Genomic DNA, 24,484 nt, shown 5'->3' with positions numbered 1-24,484 from the left:
TGTATGATATGAATATACTAAAGCTATCTTTTCGTCTCTACTCTTTCTCTCTCGTGTTTATATTCATGAGAAAGTATTATCATCGTATATTATTGCGTAGGAATTGTTCATAGATACATATATTTAACAATATATTTTCGCGAACTTCTCTTTCTTCTGATAGATAACGCGCGATCAACTAGCACGACGATCATCTATTCCGCTGACGCTTGAACCGTGCAATAAAAATAATAAAAACTCAACATTTACGATTGAACTCGTCCCCATATTCCTCATAGAAAATATTTGTGCCATTTCATACAAAAAAATTTGAACTTATTCACCGTCTTAATGAAATCTTAAATAGTCTAAGTAGTATCTTAAATAGTCTAAATACCGAGCGACAACGTATGATACAGAGTCTGTACAAAATGCTGATGACTGTATCTAGGTGTGTGTGTGTGTGTGTGTGTGTGTGTGTGTGTGTGTGTCGCAATTGCAATGCATATTTCTATGCCAGATTAAGATCCGCGGAAAGTTCCGACTCACAGACTCGCGTTTCCTAATCGCGATCATAGAGACAATATCTAATATTTCTACTCTAGGAACTCGTGAGGACATCTCGGTTGTACCGCGATAATCTATTTTTTAAAAATCGCTCCAATAACAAATTCCGTTCAGCGCTAAAATGCCCGAAGATAAACAATCGATCAATTGGTAATAGTCTATTGATTTCAGAGTTTTATTTCTTTTTTTTACAGTTTATAAGATGTACCATATTCCGGTATGTACCATATTCCATGTTTTTTATAAATATTGTGATGTATCATATTCCATAATTTTTATAAATATTGTGTTGAACGATAAAATGAAGGACAACAAAGTTTATAGGACGCTGCGATAAATTGTATATAACGAAGAAATTTGTAGAAACGCGGTAAATGGGCATTTTAACGTTAAATCGAATCGAGCGATCGCAACGCGACCTCGCATTGTAAAATACGATTACTTTTTGCGCAAACTCTGTATAATACATAAATGCAGAACAGTGTGTTCTTTCGTGCATTTATTCGTAGGTACATACGTGAAATACACGAATGATCAACGCATCTTCTTTGCATACGCTTAACGTTGTATATACAGACGTCGCGATCGCCGCCGGTTAATCAGCGGCTTTAACATTAATAATACTAGATTATCGTATTAAATTATTATCGCTTATTCACTTTTTTATCTCGCTATAGCGATCATTTCTCTCGCGATTTCGACGTGCGACTGGATTCGTTGATCTTTCTCTTGTCTTCTTCGAAGGGAAGGATAACAGTGATAATATATTTCGATATTATCATTGTCGCGAAATACGCCCTATCGCGCATCGAAAGATACGATTAAGTATTAACCGTAACTCGTAGAAGATCACAAGAATCACCTGTATGACAAATTTTCTCGCGACTCTCGTGAATCTTGCCGCACATCGAAGAGAAATTGTGAAAAATACTTCTAGCATCTATTTGTCGCGAAATCATGTTCAATCGCGGCGATTTCGCATATTAGAGCAATCTTCCGGGTTCTCCGCAGGAGATTTGCTTCCATTTATTCGCGAGCATTCGCGCATACGAAGGGAACTCGACGACTGCAATCGTCAGATTGCAGTTCACTAAAGCGGATTCTACCCAGGTGAACTCTCTATCTATTACATATTACTAGATATTTGCTTTGAACGTGTTGGTATTTTTGGATATCTGGCGCGAATATATAGAAAAATGTGTTTCGAGCTCTTCGTGAACGCGTGCTACTATCGTGGTGCGCTTGAGAATCTATCTTCACTGTAACCCATTCGCAGTGTGACGAAAATGAGATTTTCGTATCATCACTATGTGAAAAAAAAGTTTCTTAGATTTCGATACGGTTTCAGTATTAAGGTTTTTAAGATCGCTGAATCCGAATATGATATCAGAATTTCAAAATTCCAAATAGTGGATTTAATATGGCGGATCAAAATTTAGAAAAATAATTGAATTTTATAAATCTGATTTGTCATTTAGAATAACAAAATTCCGATATATTTTGATTTAGCGACTTCAACAATTTTACTCATTTTTATAACAATCCAACTAAATTTTAAATTTTTATTCACCATATTGAATTCGCCATTTTAAATTTTGAAATTCAGATATCATATATTTAGATTCAGCGATTTCAAAAATCTTAGAATAATTATTTTTATAAAAATTCAATTATTTTTTCAAACTTTGATTCGCCATATTGGATCCGCCATTTTGAATTTTAATATTCAAATTTAGCGACCTCAAAAATCATACCAAGTTATAGTATTGTATAATTTCATACAAATCGCAAAAGAATCAATCGGTTTTTTTAAATATGCATATATGCTACATACACTGCGAAGGGATTATTCACGCGTTGTACAATTCGATAGATCGATGATTGCGTTCGCTTTGATGAAGCATTTTATTCGAAGCATTTTTTTCCGAATCGCTTTTTTGAAGTCGCAGTAATCTTAAAAGCGATTCCGCGTGACTGTCGCTGTTTATCAGTACTTCGTTTCTCTTTGTGGCATTGAGAAGGAGCTTTTGACGTCGATGAGTGCAACTGTTCTGGGAATGTCCGATTTGGATGGAAGGCCATTTTGAAACCTGGCTACGAAAATTTTCGCATATTCATCACGTGATTATAAATGTTAAACGTCAAATGTCAAATCGGACAATCCATTTATCAGCGGCAAAAATTAAGCTGACTCGCAGCTTGCGATCTCGGGTAGTGACAGAATGTATGTCTTTGCCACAAAGTACGTCCCTGACCGCCCTGCTGCCGCCCCCAGGTCACCCCCGATAGACCTCCTGCCCCACGAATGTGTCTTTATCGATTTCTACGGAGGCTCAATTAATTGCAAGTATCGTTATCATTTCATAAATACTATAATTTGCGTAATGTGAAGGTGATCCGTTTTATATAAAACGATCTTTAATTGCAAGGTCAGTGCTTAAAGACTGTATCTTTGGATTCTGAGAAATTTGAAGAATGGCAGATAAGTGCCATTAGGGGGGGTCAAATGTAGAAAAAGAGAGTATCTCTTAAGCGAATGTAGGAAAGGAGAATATCTCTTACACGAGCGAACTTGTATAATCTTTAGAGACTGCCACTGTTCAAATTTCTCTAATTAGCCGAGGTGAATTGAGTGCAACGCAAGAAAAGGGAAAGTCGCGTGTTTCGTTGGCGCGTAATTTTTCAGAGAGATTTTCATACGCCGCTTAAAGGCTTTCGTCGGCTTGCTTCCGAGTGAAAGGAGCTTTCAAGCTCGTCGCGGGTACAGTACGCCTTGACGATCACGCGCTAAAGTCAGATATGCGCATACGTATATGTATGTATATGCACGAGTTATTTTTCCTGCAAGTATAATGCAACTCTCTTTGCATAATCTGTTTATCGAAGTTGGCGTAACACCTCGTGAGAGCTGAGGCTGAACCTCGGCACAGGGCACAGTTCTTTCGACAGAGTTCTCACACCTAAAAGGCACTGCGATCGACATTTGTTAATTATTGTCGTTGCACCAACTTCTCGATATGGAAGAACGATTTGTTTTGTGCGCAGCCATATGTGTTGGCGGAAAAATTTCGCCGCGTTCCCGCGAGGAAAATCAAACCAGAGACCCAAGTATTTGCGGGACGTATCTTTACACGCCGAAGATGTGTATGAATCGAACGACTTTAGCTTAGCATCGTAACAAAACGTACTGCGTATTGAACAAAGTTGACTTAGAGTTTCGCAGTAATAGATCGAAGCTTCACCTTATACTTAGTGAGCCCAACGTGTGTTATAGAATGCTCCTGAACATGACGTTCACGTATAATAATAGGAAAGTGAAATTGCTATTTAACGCAATAGAGCGGTGAAATGTGACGCCACGTAGTGTTTAGTGTAACCTCACCCTGAGAAATTTTATTCCTGGGAAAAGGGAATTTAATTACGCTAAAACGTAAAAATACGAATTTCAATGCTCGCAAGCAGCCTTTTTTGGTGTTCGATACTTTTAGCGACATTTCCATCAGTATTGCCAACGATCAAAGCGTGAATCACGTAATCGAATCGAGGAACAATTTTGCAAACTATGCGCAAATTAGATAGACGCGCACGTTTCATCCGCCATTTTCACGCTCGGGCTCGGCAATTTTCCGCTTTCCCACGCGCGATGGAATTCGACCGTGTAAACAAGTGCGCTTCCAAACTTTGTTTTCGAGTAAAGAAACGTGCACGTCTGAGATCCGCTCGCGCTAACAGCAGCGTGTAAATTCGTTTTCGTCTCAAGTTCTATAGAAATACGCAACTAAATGATAATCTAGCGAAACGTACACGTCGAGCAAGCATCTTCGTTACATTTTAAACGATTGTCCAAGCACATCGAACCGTTGCAACATTTTAAGTACATATACCCTCATACCGTAAGTCGTTAATCATTGCCGAGACTAATTGCCATTCTGTGGCTGAAACGTGAGAGTATCACCGCGGACTGGATCAATCCTGACGTTTCAACCACAATTCTTTTATACACACTCAACACTTTCGCGATCACGTTCTCGTTTTATGTTTCGCGAAGGCGTTGAGATGAAATCCATTCTCCTTTTCAAATATCAAATCGTTATCAGGGCGTCCAGAGGACTACGCTACTTTCTTCACGCACAGGTTCCGAGCTTGATTATCACGCGCAATACGTTGCCTCCGTGACAATAACGGCGGCGAACGTATCCCGGCCAGGCGAGGCACCTCCGAATACAGTATCCCGACGCACGGACGTCGCGATACTTGCCGACAATTCTTGCCGGTAGTTCCGCGATTTTCGGTCGACGTGTACGTGTACGCTTTGATGGTCGGTGGGGCAGGCGAGGTTCTCCCTAGAAAAGCAGAAAGGAAACCCGGGTGCGGCGAGCGTCCCCCTTGGCCCGTCGGGCCATCCCAAACTGTCAGACGGACGGGTCGCTGCCGGGGGCGGAGCCCGTCTTGCTGCCGTCGACGCCAACTCCGCCACCATCGCCGTCAGCTCCCCCGCCCTCTCCGCCCCTGTACGGCGAGCCGCCGGCCCCGCGCGCCGACAGACCTCGGAAATCCAGGTTGTACTGAAAAGACGAGGACCACAGATTATTATATGCTGTACGAGTGACGCGAGCCCCTCTTGTGGACTTTTGCGGGCTCTTGCGGGTCACTTGGAAGGGCGAAAAATCGAGCGGAAGCTCGCCGAAAGTTATCCGCAAAAATCTAATACAAATCTAACAAGAATTGACGAGTATTTCCAAGAACCGAATTTCTATTCGGCTTTTCCACGAGCTTCTGATCGAGGGATAACGTTACGCTCCAAAATTTTAGCACTCCAAAGTTATTAGAGATATATTCTCGAGAAGATGTCACGTGCTGTAGTACTGTTGTTACGCTCTTGCCGTTATACGTGGCGAGTTTATGATCTAGTTGTAAAAAGAATCGCATACTCTGACAAAGACACAGAACGAGTTAGTCAATTCAATATAATATTGTGGGATAAAAGAATTTATTATCAAGACAAACAACAGATAATGCGATAATTTTTCTGTCAAGATACATTCGTTTGTCAGAGTATCTGAGGTTATTTGGAAAAGACATATTAGATTTTATTACGAGATACATTATATAGCCATTCCTGTAAGGGTAGCTGAAAATGGATTAATTTAAATCGATTATTATTACACAGTCGTGTCACTGAATGGATGTCTGTATGGATTGCTGTATTGTGTACCGTTAAATCGAAGCGAAATCGGTGCATCATGTGAGTTACATAAAAAAAAAAGAAGAGATTTCAAAAAAGCTGCAAATAAAGTTGACGCTGTAATAAGATCTACGTAAAAAAAATGCAAGTAGACAGCGCATTGGTCTACTATGCTAGAGGTCCCGGGTTCGAGTCGCGGCAGAGCCAAAAATATTTACGCTCGTTTCCTCTCGGAAGGTAATAGCAAACCACCGAGAATAACTTTGCCATGAGTATTTCTTTATCAAAAATTTGCTGTTCGGCGTTAAACTGTAGATCTCATATATCTGTGTGTCGCATCAATTGCCGTGCGCATCACAGGTATATGAGAGAGATCACCACGCTCGAATACGAGCAATAGAACTAGAAAAAAAATGCAAGTCGCGATGTCAGAAGGCAATGGATTCGTCGTAATTTCGATGACATTATCAGAGTTGCCATAGAGAATGAATTCTGAAATTCTCTGACTTTTCCATGTTTTATAGACACTTTTATAACTGTGAAAAATTTTCCATGAATAATATTAAATTTCAACTTTAGAAGCAGAAAAAAAGCTCATGTTATTAGATGTAACTTTAGAAATCTAGTAACATAATCCTGAATGCAAATTTTAAGCCAATAAAAAATAAATTGGTATTGTGTATATACAGAGTATCTGACATCGGTCATATCTCGTGTGCAGGTAAAACTGAGTAGAAAAATTTTCTATCATTTTGCAATTTTCGCGATAATTATCGAATTATTAATTATTAAAAATCACCATATTAGTCCGGACCACCGGCAAATGCAAGCGCGCGGTAAGATACTCTTGCCCGGCGATTATCATTGATAGGCGCGTAAGGAATTGTTTATTTCAAACGACAATAACTACGCACGAGTCGCTTGAAGTAAATAATTCCTCAATGATGATCGCCGAGCGAGAGTATCTTACCGCGCGCTTGCATTTGCCGGTGATCCGGGCTAATACAGTGATTTTTAATAATTAATAACTCGATAATTATCGCGAAAATTGCAAAATAATACAAGAATTTTTTACTCAGTTTTATCAACTCTACCTACGCGCGAGAGGTGACATGACCAATGCGACACACACACACACACACACACACACACACACACACACACACACACACACACACACACACACACACACACACACATACACACATACACAGAGTGTTTCCCAAAAAATGGCCAAGCCGTCATATGTAGGTGAAGCGGACTAAATTAAGTCCTATACTATGTTGCGATTTTCATAATAGTTAACGAGTTATTAATTTATGAAAATAGTCAAATTGCAAGCGCACGGTGAGATAGGACCGCCCAGTGAGACATACGTTCGCCGTCGCTAGGCACGCGTGGAGTTGTTAGTTGCAAGCGGCATTGGCTACATTTTCATCTACATATGTTACGTGCGCCTAGCGTGCTCCACGTGCCTAGCAACGGCGAATGCGTGTTTCAATAGGAGATTTTATCTCACCGTGCGCTTGCAATTTGACTATTTAAAAATTTTTTTTTTTTTATAAATTAATAACTCATTAACTATTGCGAAAATCGCAAAATAGTACAGGACTTTTTGACTCAGTCTGTTCTACCTGCATATGACCGCTTGGCATTTTTTTGGAGACCCTGTGTGCGCGCGCGCGCGTGTGTGTGTATGTGTGTGTGTGTGTGTGTGTGTGTACAGCATTGTCCGGCATTGGTCATATAACCTTTCATGTGTAGGTAGAGCTAATAAAACTGAGTAAAATATATATATATATATATATATATATATATATATATATATATATTAGGTGTACAAAAAAGTTCTGAGCTTTAGATTTCATACAACCGAAATAACAATTTAAATTTTATATATCTTTCCGTCCTTTTGCGGTTTTAAAGCATTGATATTTGGCCTTCTAAAATGCCATACAGTTTGGCGTTTGATGCACATAACCTCAAAAATCAGTAGTGTTCACGATGGCAATAACAAAAGAGCATATTCGATTTTCCATCCACTTCGCGTTTCATCTGAAGAAAAATGCTGCTGAAGTCATTGCAATGATTTGTGCTGCATATGAAGAAAACGCTGTAAGTCATACTACATGTAAAAGATGCTATCAAAAATTTCGCCAAAGAGACTTCAATCTTGAAGATGAACCGCGTGCTGGACACCCTCAAAAGATTGAAACGGACGAATTGTAAGCACTGCTGGATATAAACTCTGCGCAAACTGAAAAGGAGCTTGCAGAACAGCTTGGCGTTACGCAGCAAACTATTTCCGTACGTTTACATACGATGGGAAAGGTATGGTGATAAGGTTCAGAAGGAAGGCAGATGGGTTCCGCATGAATTGTCCGAAGACAACAAAAATCGTGACACTGCATTCACTTTGCTTTCAAAGTTCCGGAAAAAAGATTTTCTGCACAAAATCATTACAGGCGATGAAAAGTGGATTCTTTATGATAACCCTAAACGTAGAAAATTATAGGTTGACCCTGGTCAACCTTCGACATCGACGGCAAAGCCCAATATCCACGCCAAGAAGGTTTTGCTCTGTATCTAGTGGGATTGGAAAGGTGTGTATTACGAGTTGTTACAACCGGGTGAAACAATCACGGCAGACCGCTACCAACAACAATTGACCAATTTGAGCGATGCATTAGAAGAAAAGAGGCCATTTATTGGCCAAGGACGTCGTAAAGTGATCTTGCTTCATGACAATGCTCGACCACATGTTGCGAAAGCGACTCAGGATCATATTTTTGCGTTAGGCTGGGAACTTCTCCCGCATGCGGCGTATAGCCCAGACATGGCGCCTTCCGATTACTATTCCGGTCGCTGCAGTATCATTTGGCTGATACACATTTCGTGAGATTTGAAGAGATACGAAAATGCATTGATGACTTTATCGCTTCGAAACCGATGAGCTTCTATCATCAAGGAATTCGCAAGCTACCCGAAAGATGGCAAAAGGTCGTTGATGCAAACGGGGAATATTTCGCTGATTAATATTTTTTTGTTTGTTTTTGAATAAAGATAGAATTTTACAAAAAAAGCTCAGAACTTTTTTGTACACCTAATATATATATATATATATATATATATATTAGGTGTACAAATATATATATATATATATATATATATATATACAGGGTGTTCCAGAGCAATAGGGACTATTTAAAAATCACCGTATTAGCTCTCCCACTGGCAAATGCAAGCGCGCGGTGAGATACTCCCGCTCGGCGATCATCGTTGATAGGCGCGTGAGAAATTGTTTACTTCAAACGGCTCGTGCGTAGCTATTGCCGTTTGAAATAAACAATTTCTCACACGCCTATCAACAATGATCGCCGGGCGGGAGTATCTTACCGCGCGCTTGCATTTGTCGGTGAGCCGAGCTAATACGGTAATTAATTAATACGGTAATTAAGAATTAATAACTCGTTAATTATTGCGAAAATTGCAAAATGGTAGAGGACTTTTCGACTCAGTTTAGCCCGCTCTATCTACACACGAAATTAGTGCCATTAGATCTGGGTCACCCTGTATACAGAGAATGTCCCCCAAAAATAGCCAAGCGATCATATGCAGGTAGAACAGAACTAAACTGAGTCGAAAAATCCTGTACTAATTTGCGATTTTCGCAATAGTTAACGAGTTATTAATTTATGAAAATAGTCAAATTGCAAGCGCGCGGTGAGATAAAACCGCCCAGTGAGACATACGCTAGGCGCACGTAACGTAGATGAAAGCATAGCCAATGTCACTTGCAATCAACAACTCCACGCGTGCCTAGCGATGGCGTTATTTTGCATTATTTTGTGCATTTTGAAATTTATTTATTAAAAAAGAGAAAATATTAGAAACTTTCTGTATATTATGGAATATATTGTGACGATAATGCCGAAATTTCGACGATTTGATGTTTTAGCGTAATTGAAATTAAGCGAGACGAAATAAAACGAAATACGGTGAAATACGAAATAAAAAATGAAACCAAGGTCGAACCTGTAGGAAGAACGTGTAGTGTTCTCGACGTGTGCGTGCGCGTGAAACGATAGTGTCACGTGCCACGTGCTACGGCACGACGTATTACACAAGGCTGCTATTATCTCGGTAACGTTGCGTGTCTTAAGTGCTGCAGTTGTGCGTGGTGCAGCTGCAGCTGTAGGAGCTGCAGATTCTGCAGGCAGTAGGACGGCTGCTGCGTCCCGGGCGTCGTGTAAGGTAGGACGGACGGATGCACGAAAGAACCGGAATTCCGGGACAGTCCAGTACTGGCATTGGCATGCCCTGGACTGTACTTAAAAGGGAATAGGGACAGGCTTAGATTCGGGGGTGGTTTCAGGATACTGTGAAATTGCGCGGACGTGAGCGGATGGGGTTGCACGTAAGGGCTCGTGGAGGGCAACAATTGCGGGCTAATCGGGTACAAACAATCCTCTTCGGCCTGACCGTGCACTGTCGTTGGGCTGAGCTCCATGTATTGCGGCATGACGAGATCGTGCTAGGCGGTGAATAGAATGGAAGGAGATAGACGTACACTCTCAATTCTTACAATTAGTCTGAACGCGTGATATTCTGCGGCTTCTTCGACTTTCTGGCGTCTGTGCGAATATTCGAAATGTGGATCTCGCAACATGGAAACATAATTTTTAACATTGACATGAATAAAATGGAAACAACATTTCATTCCAAAGATTAATATTGTATATATAACTATGCGACAAATATTCGCACAGAATCGATATATTCTAGAAAAAATCTTGTATAGTTTTTTCATTTGCATATTATTTTATAAATAATTTTTAATATCGTTTTTCGTAATTATATTTTTATTATTGTTTTATATATAAATGGTTTCGGAAGACTAAAGCTACCTGTAAATATGGAACTTGTGACACTTGATGACGTTTCATGAGAAAGTAGGATATTATAAGAAATTCAGACTGTACAAATTCACCTGATACAGGCAACCTCAGTCATAAAAAAAATCACGCAAAGGCACGTTCATGTGAAATAAATTGAAATAAATTGATCAGGTATATCGAATATTCTTATAGCTTACCTTTGTGGCGCAGACGAAGCACGTTGTGACCACCTTCGAGATCACATTCATGAGATTTTTCGTTTCTTGTATTACATTGTCGACTTTCGTAAAAGTGGCGGCCTTGCCGACGGTAGGGTTTTTCACGGTGAATTGCAATTGTTGGACGTAAGTTGGCACTCGATCCAGATTCTCCAAGAGTTCTTTTTTATGCGGCCCACCTGGTACCTGCACCCATGTAACATCGTATACAAATTTATGTTTTCGTTCAAATCGCAAGGTAAATTCGTTCGTGTTTAATTTTCAATGATTCAATAATAATAGTTGCCAATAATAAAAAAGTAATTAGTATGTAATATTTAATTACTGGTTTATCAAACATAATTTTAATACACCGTATAAAGTCTAGCAATTTTAAAATAATATATCGATTGGAATGTAAAATTGCCTAACATTTAAATTTTATTTTATTGTCAATGTGTTACATGTCTAATGATAAGAATTACTTTTTTGTTCTTCAGTAGTAATTTTTCTGTATTAAAATATTTAAATAGATATAAGTTAGAATAAATGATATGTGTAGCATTTGTTATAATATCTGCTCTCGTTTATGATGTCATTATAAAATAAGTAATATACAATGTGCATACGGAGTAACAATCATTGAAAATTTTTGAACTTTACCTTGCGATATTCTTGTTCATATTTAGCGCATTTCTTAGAGATTCTGTAAAGCAAGATGCCTGATTCTATTGTAGGCAGTTTATTGAATGACTAATAATAAATACTTTATAGTATGTATTGTAGATACTTAGAAGTTTGCATCTAAGAAGTTAAAGAAAGATCATCTACCTGTCCTAGTAGAACACAATGCAAAACTTTCAACAGAAGATAAAAAGTTCGAGATAGATATCAGAGTGACTGTGTGAAATGGCAATGAAATAGTACAGACCTTGTTATTTTTGCAAGCTTCCTTCATATGAATTTTGTCTTTACGAAAAATACAATATCATATTAATGATTAAATATTATGTAATTTGAACAAACAGATCGAGTTCTCCGATTTTAACTTGTCTTACAATTTAATTTTCAATATCTGAATTTTATATATATATATATATATATATATATATATATATATATATATACATACACACACATATATACGTTTCAGCTTTTTATATATATATATATATATGTATTTTATTTATTATAAATATATATTTTATATATATATATATATTTCAATATAAAATTATATAGATTATATTGTACTTGTTAATAAATGTTGCTAATAAAACACGCAATGATGGAAGCTAGCGAAAATTGTGAGACATAATACTCATGCCCCAGATAGTGGAAGGAGAGGGACCACAATGCACATAGACGTCGTCCATAGACGGAAGCATTCCCGTAGCATCTAAAACACACCTTACTAATCGTACAAAAAAAGTCGTAAATGTATGTACATAAAATAGATTTACTAACGAAATTATGGACGTTCCTTATGATAGTTTAAATGACGTGATGTACGCGAAAATTATATCGATTTTCGGAACAGTCAAATTGCATATCAAATGTCCGAGAAGTACAATAAAAATAGTACAATAAAAAATTCAAAGTTTAATTTTCGAATTGCATTTGGACGTAATTCTCGTACGAATACATTCAGTCGTTTCAGTTCGTTTGGAGTGACAAATCTTTCTCAATGATTAATTATTGTTTCCAATGTCTTTATACTTACTCATATTTTAGTCATAAAACGATTTTCTCTATATGCCATTCGTAATGATCAATAGGAAAGTTTACGTGCGTGAAGTTGCATAGCAATGTACGTATACACAAACAGTATATACAAATGTAATGATAACACTCAACAACAGTGGAACATTGACGCCGCAAAGAGAAAGAGAGTGAGAACTGTACGGCAATCAGAATGATTTGTTAAGGCGAAAATGATTTCTATTAGTTCAAAAGGGTCTAAAGTAAAGAGAGAAAAAGTTACCTGGATGGAGGCATTCAAGAGCGAGGGTATAAAAAGGATTGTATATAATACAGAATATATTACAAGGTTAGCGTCTTGTTGTTTCTCTTAAGAAAAGTATAAAGAGAGACCAAGTGGTTTCAGGTGACTATATATATTCGGCCTAGCTAGGAGGGGAATTCGAAAGAGGGCAGCAAACGTGTTAATTCGAACATGTCTAATGCTAATAACGCGTGTCGAAGCTACTTCTGGTCTGGAAGCTACATTTATAGTAGCACGAGATAATAACGTAAAATAAGAGATGGTAAAATAAGCACTTTTATACAATTAATCTCTTCTATTTTTACATCTGTTGAAAAATCCTAATTTTTTAGTTTCTGCTATTCCTCTATCTACTGAAGAAATTACGAAATATTATTGATTTTGCGTTTACATCTCTGGAAGTAGTCAGAAATTAAGCTTTACAATACCTTTCAACTAAAACCAAATATCAATATCGACATATCGATGTATGTCTACTTGGAATGTATTGTGATAAAAGATATACGAACATTTCTATATTTCTACGTACGATGCGATTTCTGTTGTTGAACGTTAAAGTAGTAATAATTACCATTCATCAATAAATATTCGTTAATATTTAATATCGATTAAGCGAATTAAAATTTAGTACAAATAAATTTTCGATGCAGACTCGATGCAGCTTCGACGTTGCGCGACTTACGAAGAAAACGAATGAAACTCAATAGCGTAATGTAAAAAGATTTCCAATATAGCGAGGATCAAGAAACGCGGAATCAAGTCCAATATAGAGTCCGTATAATAAACAATGGTAAAAGAATGATCATAGAAGTAAGGGTGATATATAGATATATTAACATCAGTCCAATTAAAAAAATGTGTGTCATCTCTCTTTCGATCTACGTCGGCACGTTAGCCGGCCGCCACGTACCTGGTAACTGAATTGTCTCACAACCTTGTACAATCTGTTCGCCTCCTCGGCGAAATATTCAGCTTGGGTGAACAGATCTTGGGTAGTCTTCAGGGCACCTTCGCCTCGCGTGAATTGATACATCGAGAACGCCATCGACGACATATTCTTCGCTCGCTTCACGATGTCATTGTTCTCCTCCAGAGCGCTTCCGCTCTCCTGCCACTTCTCCGTCTCGGCGTCCATCTCCGAGGTGATCAGCTTCATCTCGAGACCAGCCTTGGCAATCTTTGCCTGCTCCTCGCTGTCCAACCGCACCGGTTTTAACGGCTTGCTGGTCGTGCCATGTTTCTGAAACATGCCATGCCATTTATTCAGGTTTGAACAACTCGAATGATATATTTTTTTTTTCAGATCGGTTTGTATATACAAAATGCATTGATGATGTAATTATTTATACGTACCCCTGGCCGCGGCAAAGACATGTAAACCTGCTTTTCTGGCCGGTTTTGACTGAGTTCCAGAACATCTTTTGCTACTGTCGTCACATCGGTCATAAGCCATTGCCACATGTCAGCGAATACTACGAAATATACGAAAGCGTTAAATGAATTGCTAATAAATTATTGTTACAAATTGTGTGTATCATTGGAGGATTTGCTTACCCTCGAGATTCTCCTTGGCTATCTTACTGGTGGGATGCCTAGCTAGCGTATGCGCGGCCGTTACAACCTGTGGTCCATATATTCTTAAGTTGATCTCCGTGAACTTGGCCGACACTTGCAACGATTCCGAAAGCGCAACATGTCTTAGAAGTTTGCATACCTAGGAAGGAAAAATAATATTTAATAATTTAAAAAAAGAAGAAATTTCATTCGTAGTCTAAAATCGATAAGGTAATAACTGCGTGCTCTAACTTTGCATAAATATTGTATCGATTAGAATCACTTCAAAGTTTCAAAGATTTATCGTTAATGTCGGATATGAGTAATGAGCTACATGAATTAATTCACTTAAAGTTAGACGTGAAATAAATCCAATTATCATCTAAAAGTGATGAATGACTGCGATGATCACTGCGTAGTATATATCGAATAAAATCAATTTGAGTATTTGTTCATGGCGTTTATCTTATCATCTAATTATATTACCGACGGCGCAGCGTCGCAGCGATCGCTATCGTTTCTTTCGTCGAGCAAATGTATATCTTTATTTTCGAATGAATAAAAGGTTCGTTTTTCAAGTTAAAATAGTACTTTAGAATCACTCGACCATGCAAAATTAAAGCATATACGTTTTGGTAATTTTGGTATTTCGAGAATTATTTCGTAAAACAAGCCAGTAATATTTCTCGAAGTAATATTTCTCCCGTTGGGAGAAATTTCAACTTAGAATTGCACATGCACACGCAAGAGCGTGGGCCACGTCTGAGAGCTTACTTCGAGAATGTGTTCGATATATTCGTGGAACCTGTCGCTGCTCTCTTGCAGACGGTCGATGTCATTGGCCAATGCGAGATTTCTGATCGTTGACACCAGTTCTTGGCCGGCTTTTGTCACTTGGCCAAGATCACCGGCCTGTTCCATCGTCGTCGCGCTGAGTTGCTGGCGAAGGTCTCTGGTCGCCCGCAACACACCCATCACCGCTTGTTCCATTTCCGAGCTAGGTGAACCCCCGCCGCCCTCGTAATTCTGACGGAACACGATGTCTATCGTTTCATACCTTATCACCGTTTAACTTGTTAGGGGATATCTTTCACTCGGGTTAAGCTACTCAAAGTATATTTGGTCATTTTTAACGACGAACTGAATTTATTATCAACTATAACTAATTTGATTTCTTTCTAATTTGATTTCTTCGGTAAACCATGAAAGTTTGAAAAATTTCATAATTTCGTAAATCTTATCGTAATCTATAACAAATTTAAGAATTCTACTTTTGCACTTTTTTGCGCATTCCTGCATATAACTACACTGAGAAAAATGTTTGGTTAAAAATGGACAAACCAGAATCAGAAGATTCTGATTATATTAATCGAATTCCGGTTATCTCAATTAAAATTTTAATAGATTTAAGCAGAAAATTCTGATTTGTTCATTTTCAAGCGGAATTCCAATTAATCCAACCAAACATTTTTCTCAATACGGTATTTATATATTTAATTATGCAATTGTTTAAAATAGAGTAGAGAAACAGAGTTGACTTACCATACTATTGCCGATCCGCAAAAGTGTATTGAGCTCGAGTTTTGCACGGTCGCAAAGCAGGAGGATATTTTCTCTGTGCTCGTGACTCGTGTAAGCGCTGTCAGTGAAGTCTTGCGTTCTCTCGACCACTGTTTCGAGCGCCGACGTAAGTGTTTCGCGACAGCCCGGTCCCAACAGGGTCATCCTCGTTGTTTCGACGAGCCTTTCGAAGTGCTTCAAAGCCGAGCAAACGGTACTGCTGTCCCAGTCTTCTTGCTGCGGACTCTGCAAGTAATGGCAATCGTAAAAGAAATATCTTTCTCGAGAAATGTAAAATCTTTTTCTTTCTTCATACACGAAAAAAATCTTGATCATTTAAATAATCATTTTAATATAATTATATAAAGGGGACGTTAATTACGTTTTATAACGTTGGAAATGCTAATGACAAAAACGAAGACGACATAAATAATATTAAATCTTTTAGAGAGATGCCACGCTTGGGAGCGCCCACTTGGTCAGGTTGTCTACAATTTAGGTTGTCACTCTAAAATCGATTATGTCGCGCAGAAAGTGGATAGTACTTAAGTGTAAAATACAAGGATATATTTTTCTAGTACGGTTAAAGGTCGTTCAGCTTGACCTCTCTCGCGTTGTTTCGATAAAAATTCGAGAGGTTTTCGAAAGCGCAATAGCACGTAAAATATTTTATTTTCCCTCATTTATTCGTAATGTTCCAAAGAAATCTGGCACGGAATAAAAGTACCGCATGTCGAAGTGCTGATATGTAAATGTGAATGCACAATTTGGCACGACGCGAATAATCATTCGTGATCTTTACGATGGCTGATAGCCATCGATGTCCCTCGCTATCTCTTCTCATCGTTGCTCTTGGATAACGCTTAGACGTAGTTTTTATAAACTCTCGTTAGAAAACTACAATGGCGTTATAAAAGTGACGATTTAATCGCATTTTTTTATATCCAACTTTTAACATATATTTAATTTTACGAAAAAACTCACGTGTGTGTGAGAGGGGAGGGAGGCGGGAGGACCACTTGTTATATACGATTCTTTTTATGTGAAGCTGTTGCTATGTCTGCGTAATTTTTGGCAAGAAACAGTCCAATTAGAAAATTTAAGAGAGTAAAATCTGCAATTTATCGTTGGTTTCATTTCTTTCTATCGCGTATTTTGCTTCCTGTATCATTATATATTCTCAAGTCTTCTTTCATGACAATTTAGCACGGGTTAGCTATAATCTAGCTAAGCTAATTTTTTATTATTCTTATATATTTTCTTATATATATTTTTATTATTTTTATAATTATAATATTATTCTTAATCTTGCGTAATTTATTGAAATTTTCGAGTTCTCGAGTTAGCACCTCCGAATAAATAACGCCTTGAAAATACACAGGATGTCTCAGAATCATAAAATTTCCTTTAAAGAGCAGATTCTTTGAAATATACTAAAATAAAATCCTTATACAAAAATATCGAGGCTATAATTGTTTTTAAATTCTTAGCGATTAAAATTCACGAATTATAGATCTGACATTTTGCGCGCTCAAACATGATGATATAACAAATGGTATCACGAAGGCCCTCTCAACAACGTCGAGATTATCATAGAAATATGCAATATTTTTATTAAGAAATCATTTTTGCAGAATCTATTTATATATTATACAATTAATTATAATATTAGTTCAATAATCATAGTCAAAATATTAGTTCAATACAAATATATTAACAAAATATACAATAACAAAAATATACAATAACAAAATATTATGACGGTTGTCGAAATAAATTCATTACCATATTTATCTCATATAGTAAAGTTTTTTGTGGTGATATTGATAAATTAAATGAATATAATATTTTTACCACTTTATCATATCACCATGTTATAGTGCGCGAAATGTCAGCTCTGTGATTTGTAAACTTTAATCATTAATAATTTAAATTTAAATGATTATTTAAATAAAAACTTTATTATAATTTTTTTATATTTTTTTATATAAATTTATTACAATTTTATTATAATTTTAACATGTTCGTATCAGGATGTTCATTCTAGAATATTCTAAAGAATCTGCTTTTAAATGCGATGATTTTGGAATATCTTGTATATTAGAACGTATATGAAAATAAAAGATTTAAAATAGATCAACGATCATAAATTTGTTAAAGTTATAATAATTATCGTCGAAAATAATCGATTATGTATGTATAATCATGATCGATTTGATATTCGTAGGACCTATCTTGCTAATTCTCCTCTACCATCTTTGGCCGCCGCTTATCGATTTCGCGCCAGGTCAGACATCGCGCCATTATTTATGGTTTCTCGAGTCGTACCGGGATCGTTTCGATATCTCGTTTACAACTTCTGCAAGGACAGCAGATTGCGGTCCAAGGTCGTTTAAATTGCATATTACGAAACGATTCGTAAATCACAATTTGGCAGAAAAAGGCTCTTTGAAATGTTGAATTTTCAAAGCTTTCGGAAATATTTTATAATATGCGGCTTTTCCTCTCTAATTTTTTACAATATGGACATATTACGCGTTCTCGATAGAGTATAATGAAGCTATAAATGCTTGGAAGCTAACACAGCTTATTTGGCAGCCGCAATAACTACAGCGTTTCTTGGCAAACTGGGAAGCGGGAATGTTCATGTCGATAATTATTTTCTTATTATTTCCATTATTAATTCATACTAGCTCGCTATTTTACACTGTTCCGTAAATTAATATTGTAAAAATAAATATGAAAAAATTAATATTTTATATCAATTATTCCCCTACTACTAACTTTATTAAATTAATCCTAACATAACATCCAGTGGAAAATGCTTTCATCATTTCATCCATGAGCGTTTTAAAGTACCCTCGAAACGAATAATTTACCTGTGAATTCGAATAAGATTGAGATTCGCTGCAATCTAATACACCGTCCTTGACAACATAATGTATCAGATCCATCGCTCTTCTCATTTGGCAAAAAACGGTGTCCCTGTTCTCCTTAGCAGATGGACATTCGGGATGCCTTAAGCACGTCTTGCTGGATGTAAGTAACATCATGGTGCTTCTCTCTAGCACTTGACGAGCCGCCGCCATCTGCGCACGTCGTCTCTCATCTTTGAGATCATTCTGGAAATGAGGTATAACTTTTTCAATGTTAATCGAGTCACGGTTGTATTACTAGAAGTTAACCGCACGCGAAGAAACTTATGAGTGAAATATTGGTTTCGGCAAGAAAACAAGTCTCACCTGTCGATCGCCCGTTAAATGCGCCAACTCGACCATCTCCCCTCCGAATTGGCTAAATGCCTTGACGAATTCGGTGAAATTCGAGACACTTTCGAGACGCCCGAGACTGCGGGCGACCTTATCCTTGGCGTGGAGCAATTGATTGACTACGACGATGTCTGCCAGGAGGAGGACTTTTGTCACCGAGCCTAGGAGACATCTGGCAGCTCTTACGACGGAGCCTCGGTCAGCCAGATTGTCTTCCAAGGCACATTCGCATAATTTTTCGATCGCCGAGCCTAAATGTAACATAATCAATTAATTGGATTGTATTTTCTATTTTTGTAAAACATAAATATTAAAGTCCAAGTAAAATTGAATCTTTTTCTTCTCTTTTTTTTTTTTTTTTTTTTTTTTACCAATCCCTCCTGTACGCCAAGGTTACGTTCTTTAAAGAGAGATAGGTCAAACGAATTTCGAACGAGTGTGGCGGACGGGGAATACTGATGAATTAAACATCTCGCCTTTTTATCGTGTGTCACCGTAAAATCGGAGTAACTGATTTAATTATGAACAAGCCCTCCTTGACTCGAGTACGATGGCTACGTAATTGGTGGTTGCTCTTCAAAGCTCGTAATTAGTTACTTCACACATTCGCTATCTTATCTAAACAATGGTTATATCGAATTAAGCTCATAATTAAGAAACTATGTGGTTGTGGAACAATTTAAATATGTATCATATATATCTACATTTTTGCATCGAAATATTAAATAATTTTAATAAATTTTATTATTACTTAGCATTAAAAAATTCTAATTCTTATTTTTCTTGATTTCAAATCTATTATCTTATTGTTAAATATTTTTTTAACAACTGTATGATATCCAATATTAAAAGAGTTGGATGTTTTCATCCATTGTTCATATTATTTTTCTGGATTTCTTCATAAATTCGATGTTTATTAATTTCATAGGTTATTGCGAATTGGTTATTTGCTTATAGTAGGAGCTTGTTCACTGTTTTACTCGATAAATACTTTTCTCGTTAACAAGAAAAAGAAACATTATTATTGAAACGTTATTTTCTTCCGTTCTAACAAATCATGCGATGCATTTCAAGATTAATTATAATATGTATCGTGTAAATTAAATATTTGCTGATCCAGTGCGAAGTATTTTTAAATTCTGAATATCTAAGATATTTGTAATTTGTAAATACTTTATGCAACGATTAAAGATATCGTGTCCTCTTTTATGTATCGCGCAATCTATAAGTATTTGGAGAACATATATTCTTCTATCGAACTGATTAGTATAGCGATGCATTGTAAGATCGGTTGGCTCGATATGGAATCCTTATAGCGTTTTATATAGACTAACTGTTACGTAAGCACGCAGAGAACTTGACCTTATTTAAAAATCGAAGTGCATCGAGATTTCATACGATTTCACGTAACCTACATATTCAATTATCATTCCGCGATGGGTAATCGATTCTCTCTATGTATTTATTAGTAAAGTTATCATATAATTTAGAGCAAATATTCTGTATCGTCTGTATCTTATATTTTATATATAAAACATAAAATAAACCTGTGTCGCTGATTAAGAACAATTTTTTTAAAAATTTGGTTTACTTACGTCATTACAAAATTAATATGTAAAAAGTGATAAGTAATAAAACATAATCAAATAACATAAATAAGATAAATAATGTAGCAACATAAAAAGTGATTAGTTAATGATTGATGTACGGACAGATAGATAGATAGATAGATAGATTTGATCGATAGAGGGGGGGTTCGCTTAATTTCCGTCTTCGGTGAGATATTTTTGAGCGTAATGAAGCAAATAGAGCACACGACACTTATCGCGATATTGGTATCTCGATGCGTCCATTGGTGGATGCATCAGATGGATTGCAATTGGAGAGATTGTTCGGATGTGACGCGCAGAAGCATGTCCCAGGCATGTGCGCTTTTCATGATACGCGGGACAAAATGCATCCAGGGCCAGGATAAGCACGTCAAACTTGAGATTGACATTCATGTTTTTATTTTTTTATTTGCAAGCGAGAAGGACCGTTTTTCTGTTCCGCGTGTTATTCATTGACACCCCGCTACGTGCCGTATCCATCTGATTTATCACGTAGATACGTATGATAAGAGTGGTGGAACGTGCGAAAAAACCAAATCATCATCATAAAATACGATTCGTGAATTTTGTCCAAAGTGAAGTTTTCCCCAAGATGTGTATCAATCACGTAATCGCTACCCTTGTAACTTTCTGCCGGCACGCGATAATGTTGAAAGAACAATTATGCAATGCTATAGTTCGCGTGATTAAGAATGTTCCAGTTATAAACGAATCATTTCTTTTAATGGGTCCCGCGTAATACCATAATTGTACCATAATTTATTCTTGAAATAATCCTTGAATCCTTGATATCCTTATTATATTTGTATTTCATTACTCCTAAGATGTTTTCTTGTTATCTTGCAATAATTAATCTTGCAATAATCTTGCAATAATTAATTTGATAAAATACAAGTTTAAAAAAAGAAATAATCTTTCTTCTCTCGTATGGATTTTCTGTTTGACGAATTAAAAAGTCTTTTATCTGTATATTATACCGATATGATATTTGCAAATTTTAAGCACAGTCTATTTGTGAATATAACAAGTATTTATATAACTAATCGATGGTACCGTTTAATTATTTTGCGCGCCATCAATGTGAAAAACATCTTTATATCGTTTCCAACACTATCGAGAGAGCATTGCTCTCTTTATATAATGTAGATCTGCGGTTATACTCGCGGTACGAGTGATTTTGCATTCATCATTGGGCACCATTAAATTGCGGGAGTAAATAGCGCGGAACGGCGTTTTATGATAACCATGATAACGTGGGCTTATGGACGATCAATGTGACTAATGAATCACCAACTTTACTCGTTAGCAGAACGTTTATCCGCGTTTACCATCAGTCCGCGCTATTAGATCGATCCGATATTTATATTACGCTCCTTCATTAATCGTATCTCACTTTATATGCAATGCAGACGATTTTCACGTTTGCATGGCTTTTTGTGCAGGTGTGTCCTTTATATGCGGTGTAATCCAATTTGTTATTTCTTTTATCGGTTTTTACGACCGCCCTATCTGAATACGCCTCTTTACTGTTCGCTACTAAAGTACGCCGAGTGAATTTATATCGCGTTTTTCCCAAGTGACACGTCATGATAAAAATCGCTCTCTTGTGTTCGTATATGCTGCAAGCTGAAAACTTTTTATTATTCGGCTAGCTCCGTCATGACAATGGATTTATCAATGTTACGTTAGGGGAAACGTCGCTTATTTGCGATCGCGTGATAAATATTGTGGTAAAATTGTCGATGTTTTGTTTCAAAAGTATCATCGGTCGTAATATCAACTTGATCAATCTGTCGAAAACATTAATCTGCTGGCTGAAATGACGCGACGGAATGAATCGACCGCGATGTACAAATATGTAGGAACGAATAACATACATAAATTCCGTAAAATATTTATATTAATTTCACCGTGCGATTTCATAATAGAAATTCGCTTGTTTTATTTTTAAACATTGCAAACGTTGTATCAATTTTAACATGAACTTATTAGATTAATATACATATATATGTACAATGCTCATCGATCGATATACTAGATACTTCTATATATCTACGTATATACATGTATGCTTCTTTCTCATCGTATCAACAATTAATAAATGTTTTATATATATCATATCAATTAATTAACTCTAGCTTAAAAGATAAAACAAAGATGATTCGGTGATAATGTTTATGCAAAAATATATAAATTATGAAAGCGGTTATCGTTTGACACTAACGATGTGATCATAAACGAACTATAAAATTCACGATGCATCTCGACATTAGTCAATGTTTTCTCATTTCATCAATAACGTGATTTCCTTCGATTTCACTCCGGTTCGATATTTCAATACTCGGACAATTTATTTTCACCCTACGCCATATTTCCAGTCTCTATTTGCATGTAATCGTTTTATTGTCAATTATCGCGAATTCGATCTTTGCTTTTGCATTCGTTTTTCGTATATCGTGATCCCGTGATTTCATCATCGGTGACCATTTCGACTTAACGACGTATCGTAAGATGTAAGATAGAGAAGCTAATAAAGAGTCAGATGAAGAGACTTCTATATAGTTTTAATTGTTATGTGCTACATATTAAGAGGATACGCTGCAGTAAAGGCTCACAAAAACTTTTTCTTTGAGATTTTTTTAAATAACTATAAGTCTTAAAAAAAATAATTAATTAGTATATCGATTGAATGGATTTTGAAAATATTTTAAGAACTTTTGTACGTGAATATATAATATATGTATGGTGATGTTATACATTGTAGATCTCTATGTTCAAAAAATATCCATCAGCGGTATAGAGAACTTAAATTATAATTATCAAAAATGAAAAATTCTTGAAAATTTTGAAATTATATAAGTGTAATTTCAACTAATAGAAATTTTTTTAAATAATTTTTTTTTCACAAAATGATGACGATTTAAAAAAAATTAATTTTATCAGACTTGACATCTTTATTTTGACATCTTATTCTCAGAAACTAATAATTGAAAAAAATTTTATACCTAATTGAAACTATTTATTTTGTGAAGATATCTTTAAAATTTGAAGCCAATCGGTCAAAAATTTCTAGTTCTAGTTGTAGCCAGTTGAAGAAAAGTGATTGCGAAAAAACGCGTTTAAAATTTTAATATCGATTATTAGTCAAATTTACTTGTGAATTCCCATGAATTTATCGCCAGTGAAACAAACACGATTGATTACATCAAAGAAATTTTTGTAACTTAAACACATGAGGTTGGGCAGGCCTTAAATTAGTTAGCTAAAGTTTTGTTTTAAGGCAATCGATCACATGCGCACGTTTTCACTATAACTTATATAAATTAAAAAATTAAAAAATATAAATTTCATTAAAATTTTTTAGAAGCACATTTCTAAGATATCTATTTTTTGAAAAATTTAAAAAAAAAAATCGATTTTTTGAAAATATTATCATAGCATACTCCTTTCGTATACGTATCAAAGAGCGCTGATCTTGTAATTTTTTTATTGACTATCAGCCAGTTTTATTAATTATTGAACGGATGCCGGATATTAAATGCAGAATTTTTACGCATCCATCACGTTGCTCGGTTGACAATGACTACAAATCCGCTTGTGTGTTTGTGATTAGATAGGCGCGACTATTTCTCATCGTTGCTTTATCCTAATTACCGTGCG

General features: G+C 36.3%; 1 protein-coding gene across 5 annotated transcripts in view; it reads right to left on the bottom strand.

The window, feature by feature from the left end:
• Positions 1 to 740: 740 nt before the first annotated feature.
• The window catches only part of alpha-Catr (alpha-catenin related), a 64,452-nt gene continuing 40,708 nt past the window's right edge, over positions 741 to 24,484 (bottom strand). For 4 of the 5 annotated variants that reach the window (XM_089076917.1, XM_089076921.1, XM_089076919.1 and 1 more), the window contains 9 exons: positions 19,188 to 19,465; positions 18,825 to 19,067; positions 15,928 to 16,191; positions 15,160 to 15,411; positions 14,386 to 14,545; positions 14,185 to 14,303; positions 13,742 to 14,071; positions 10,827 to 11,033; positions 741 to 5,111 (listed from right to left, as the gene is read on the bottom strand). In XM_089076917.1, the coding sequence (XP_088933043.1) occupies positions 4,959 to 5,111; positions 10,827 to 11,033; positions 13,742 to 14,071; positions 14,185 to 14,303; positions 14,386 to 14,545; positions 15,160 to 15,411; positions 15,928 to 16,191; positions 18,825 to 19,067; positions 19,188 to 19,465 (2,006 nt within the window). In that variant the 3' untranslated portion in view covers positions 741 to 4,958. Of the gene's footprint in view, positions 5,112 to 9,860; positions 10,266 to 10,826; positions 11,034 to 13,741; positions 14,072 to 14,184; positions 14,304 to 14,385; positions 14,546 to 15,159; positions 15,412 to 15,927; positions 16,192 to 18,824; positions 19,068 to 19,187; positions 19,466 to 24,484 lie in introns of those variants that run through there. The other variant, XM_089076922.1, reaches the window with a different exon arrangement.

This window comes from Pogonomyrmex barbatus, unplaced genomic scaffold, assembly GCF_055798465.1.
Source record: "Pogonomyrmex barbatus isolate J1 unplaced genomic scaffold, ASM5579846v1 scaffold2, whole genome shotgun sequence".
Lineage (NCBI taxonomy): Eukaryota > Metazoa > Arthropoda > Insecta > Hymenoptera > Formicidae > Pogonomyrmex > Pogonomyrmex barbatus.
The sequence above is the reverse complement of the archived record's forward strand: the minus strand, read 5'-3'. Positions and strand labels throughout refer to the sequence as shown.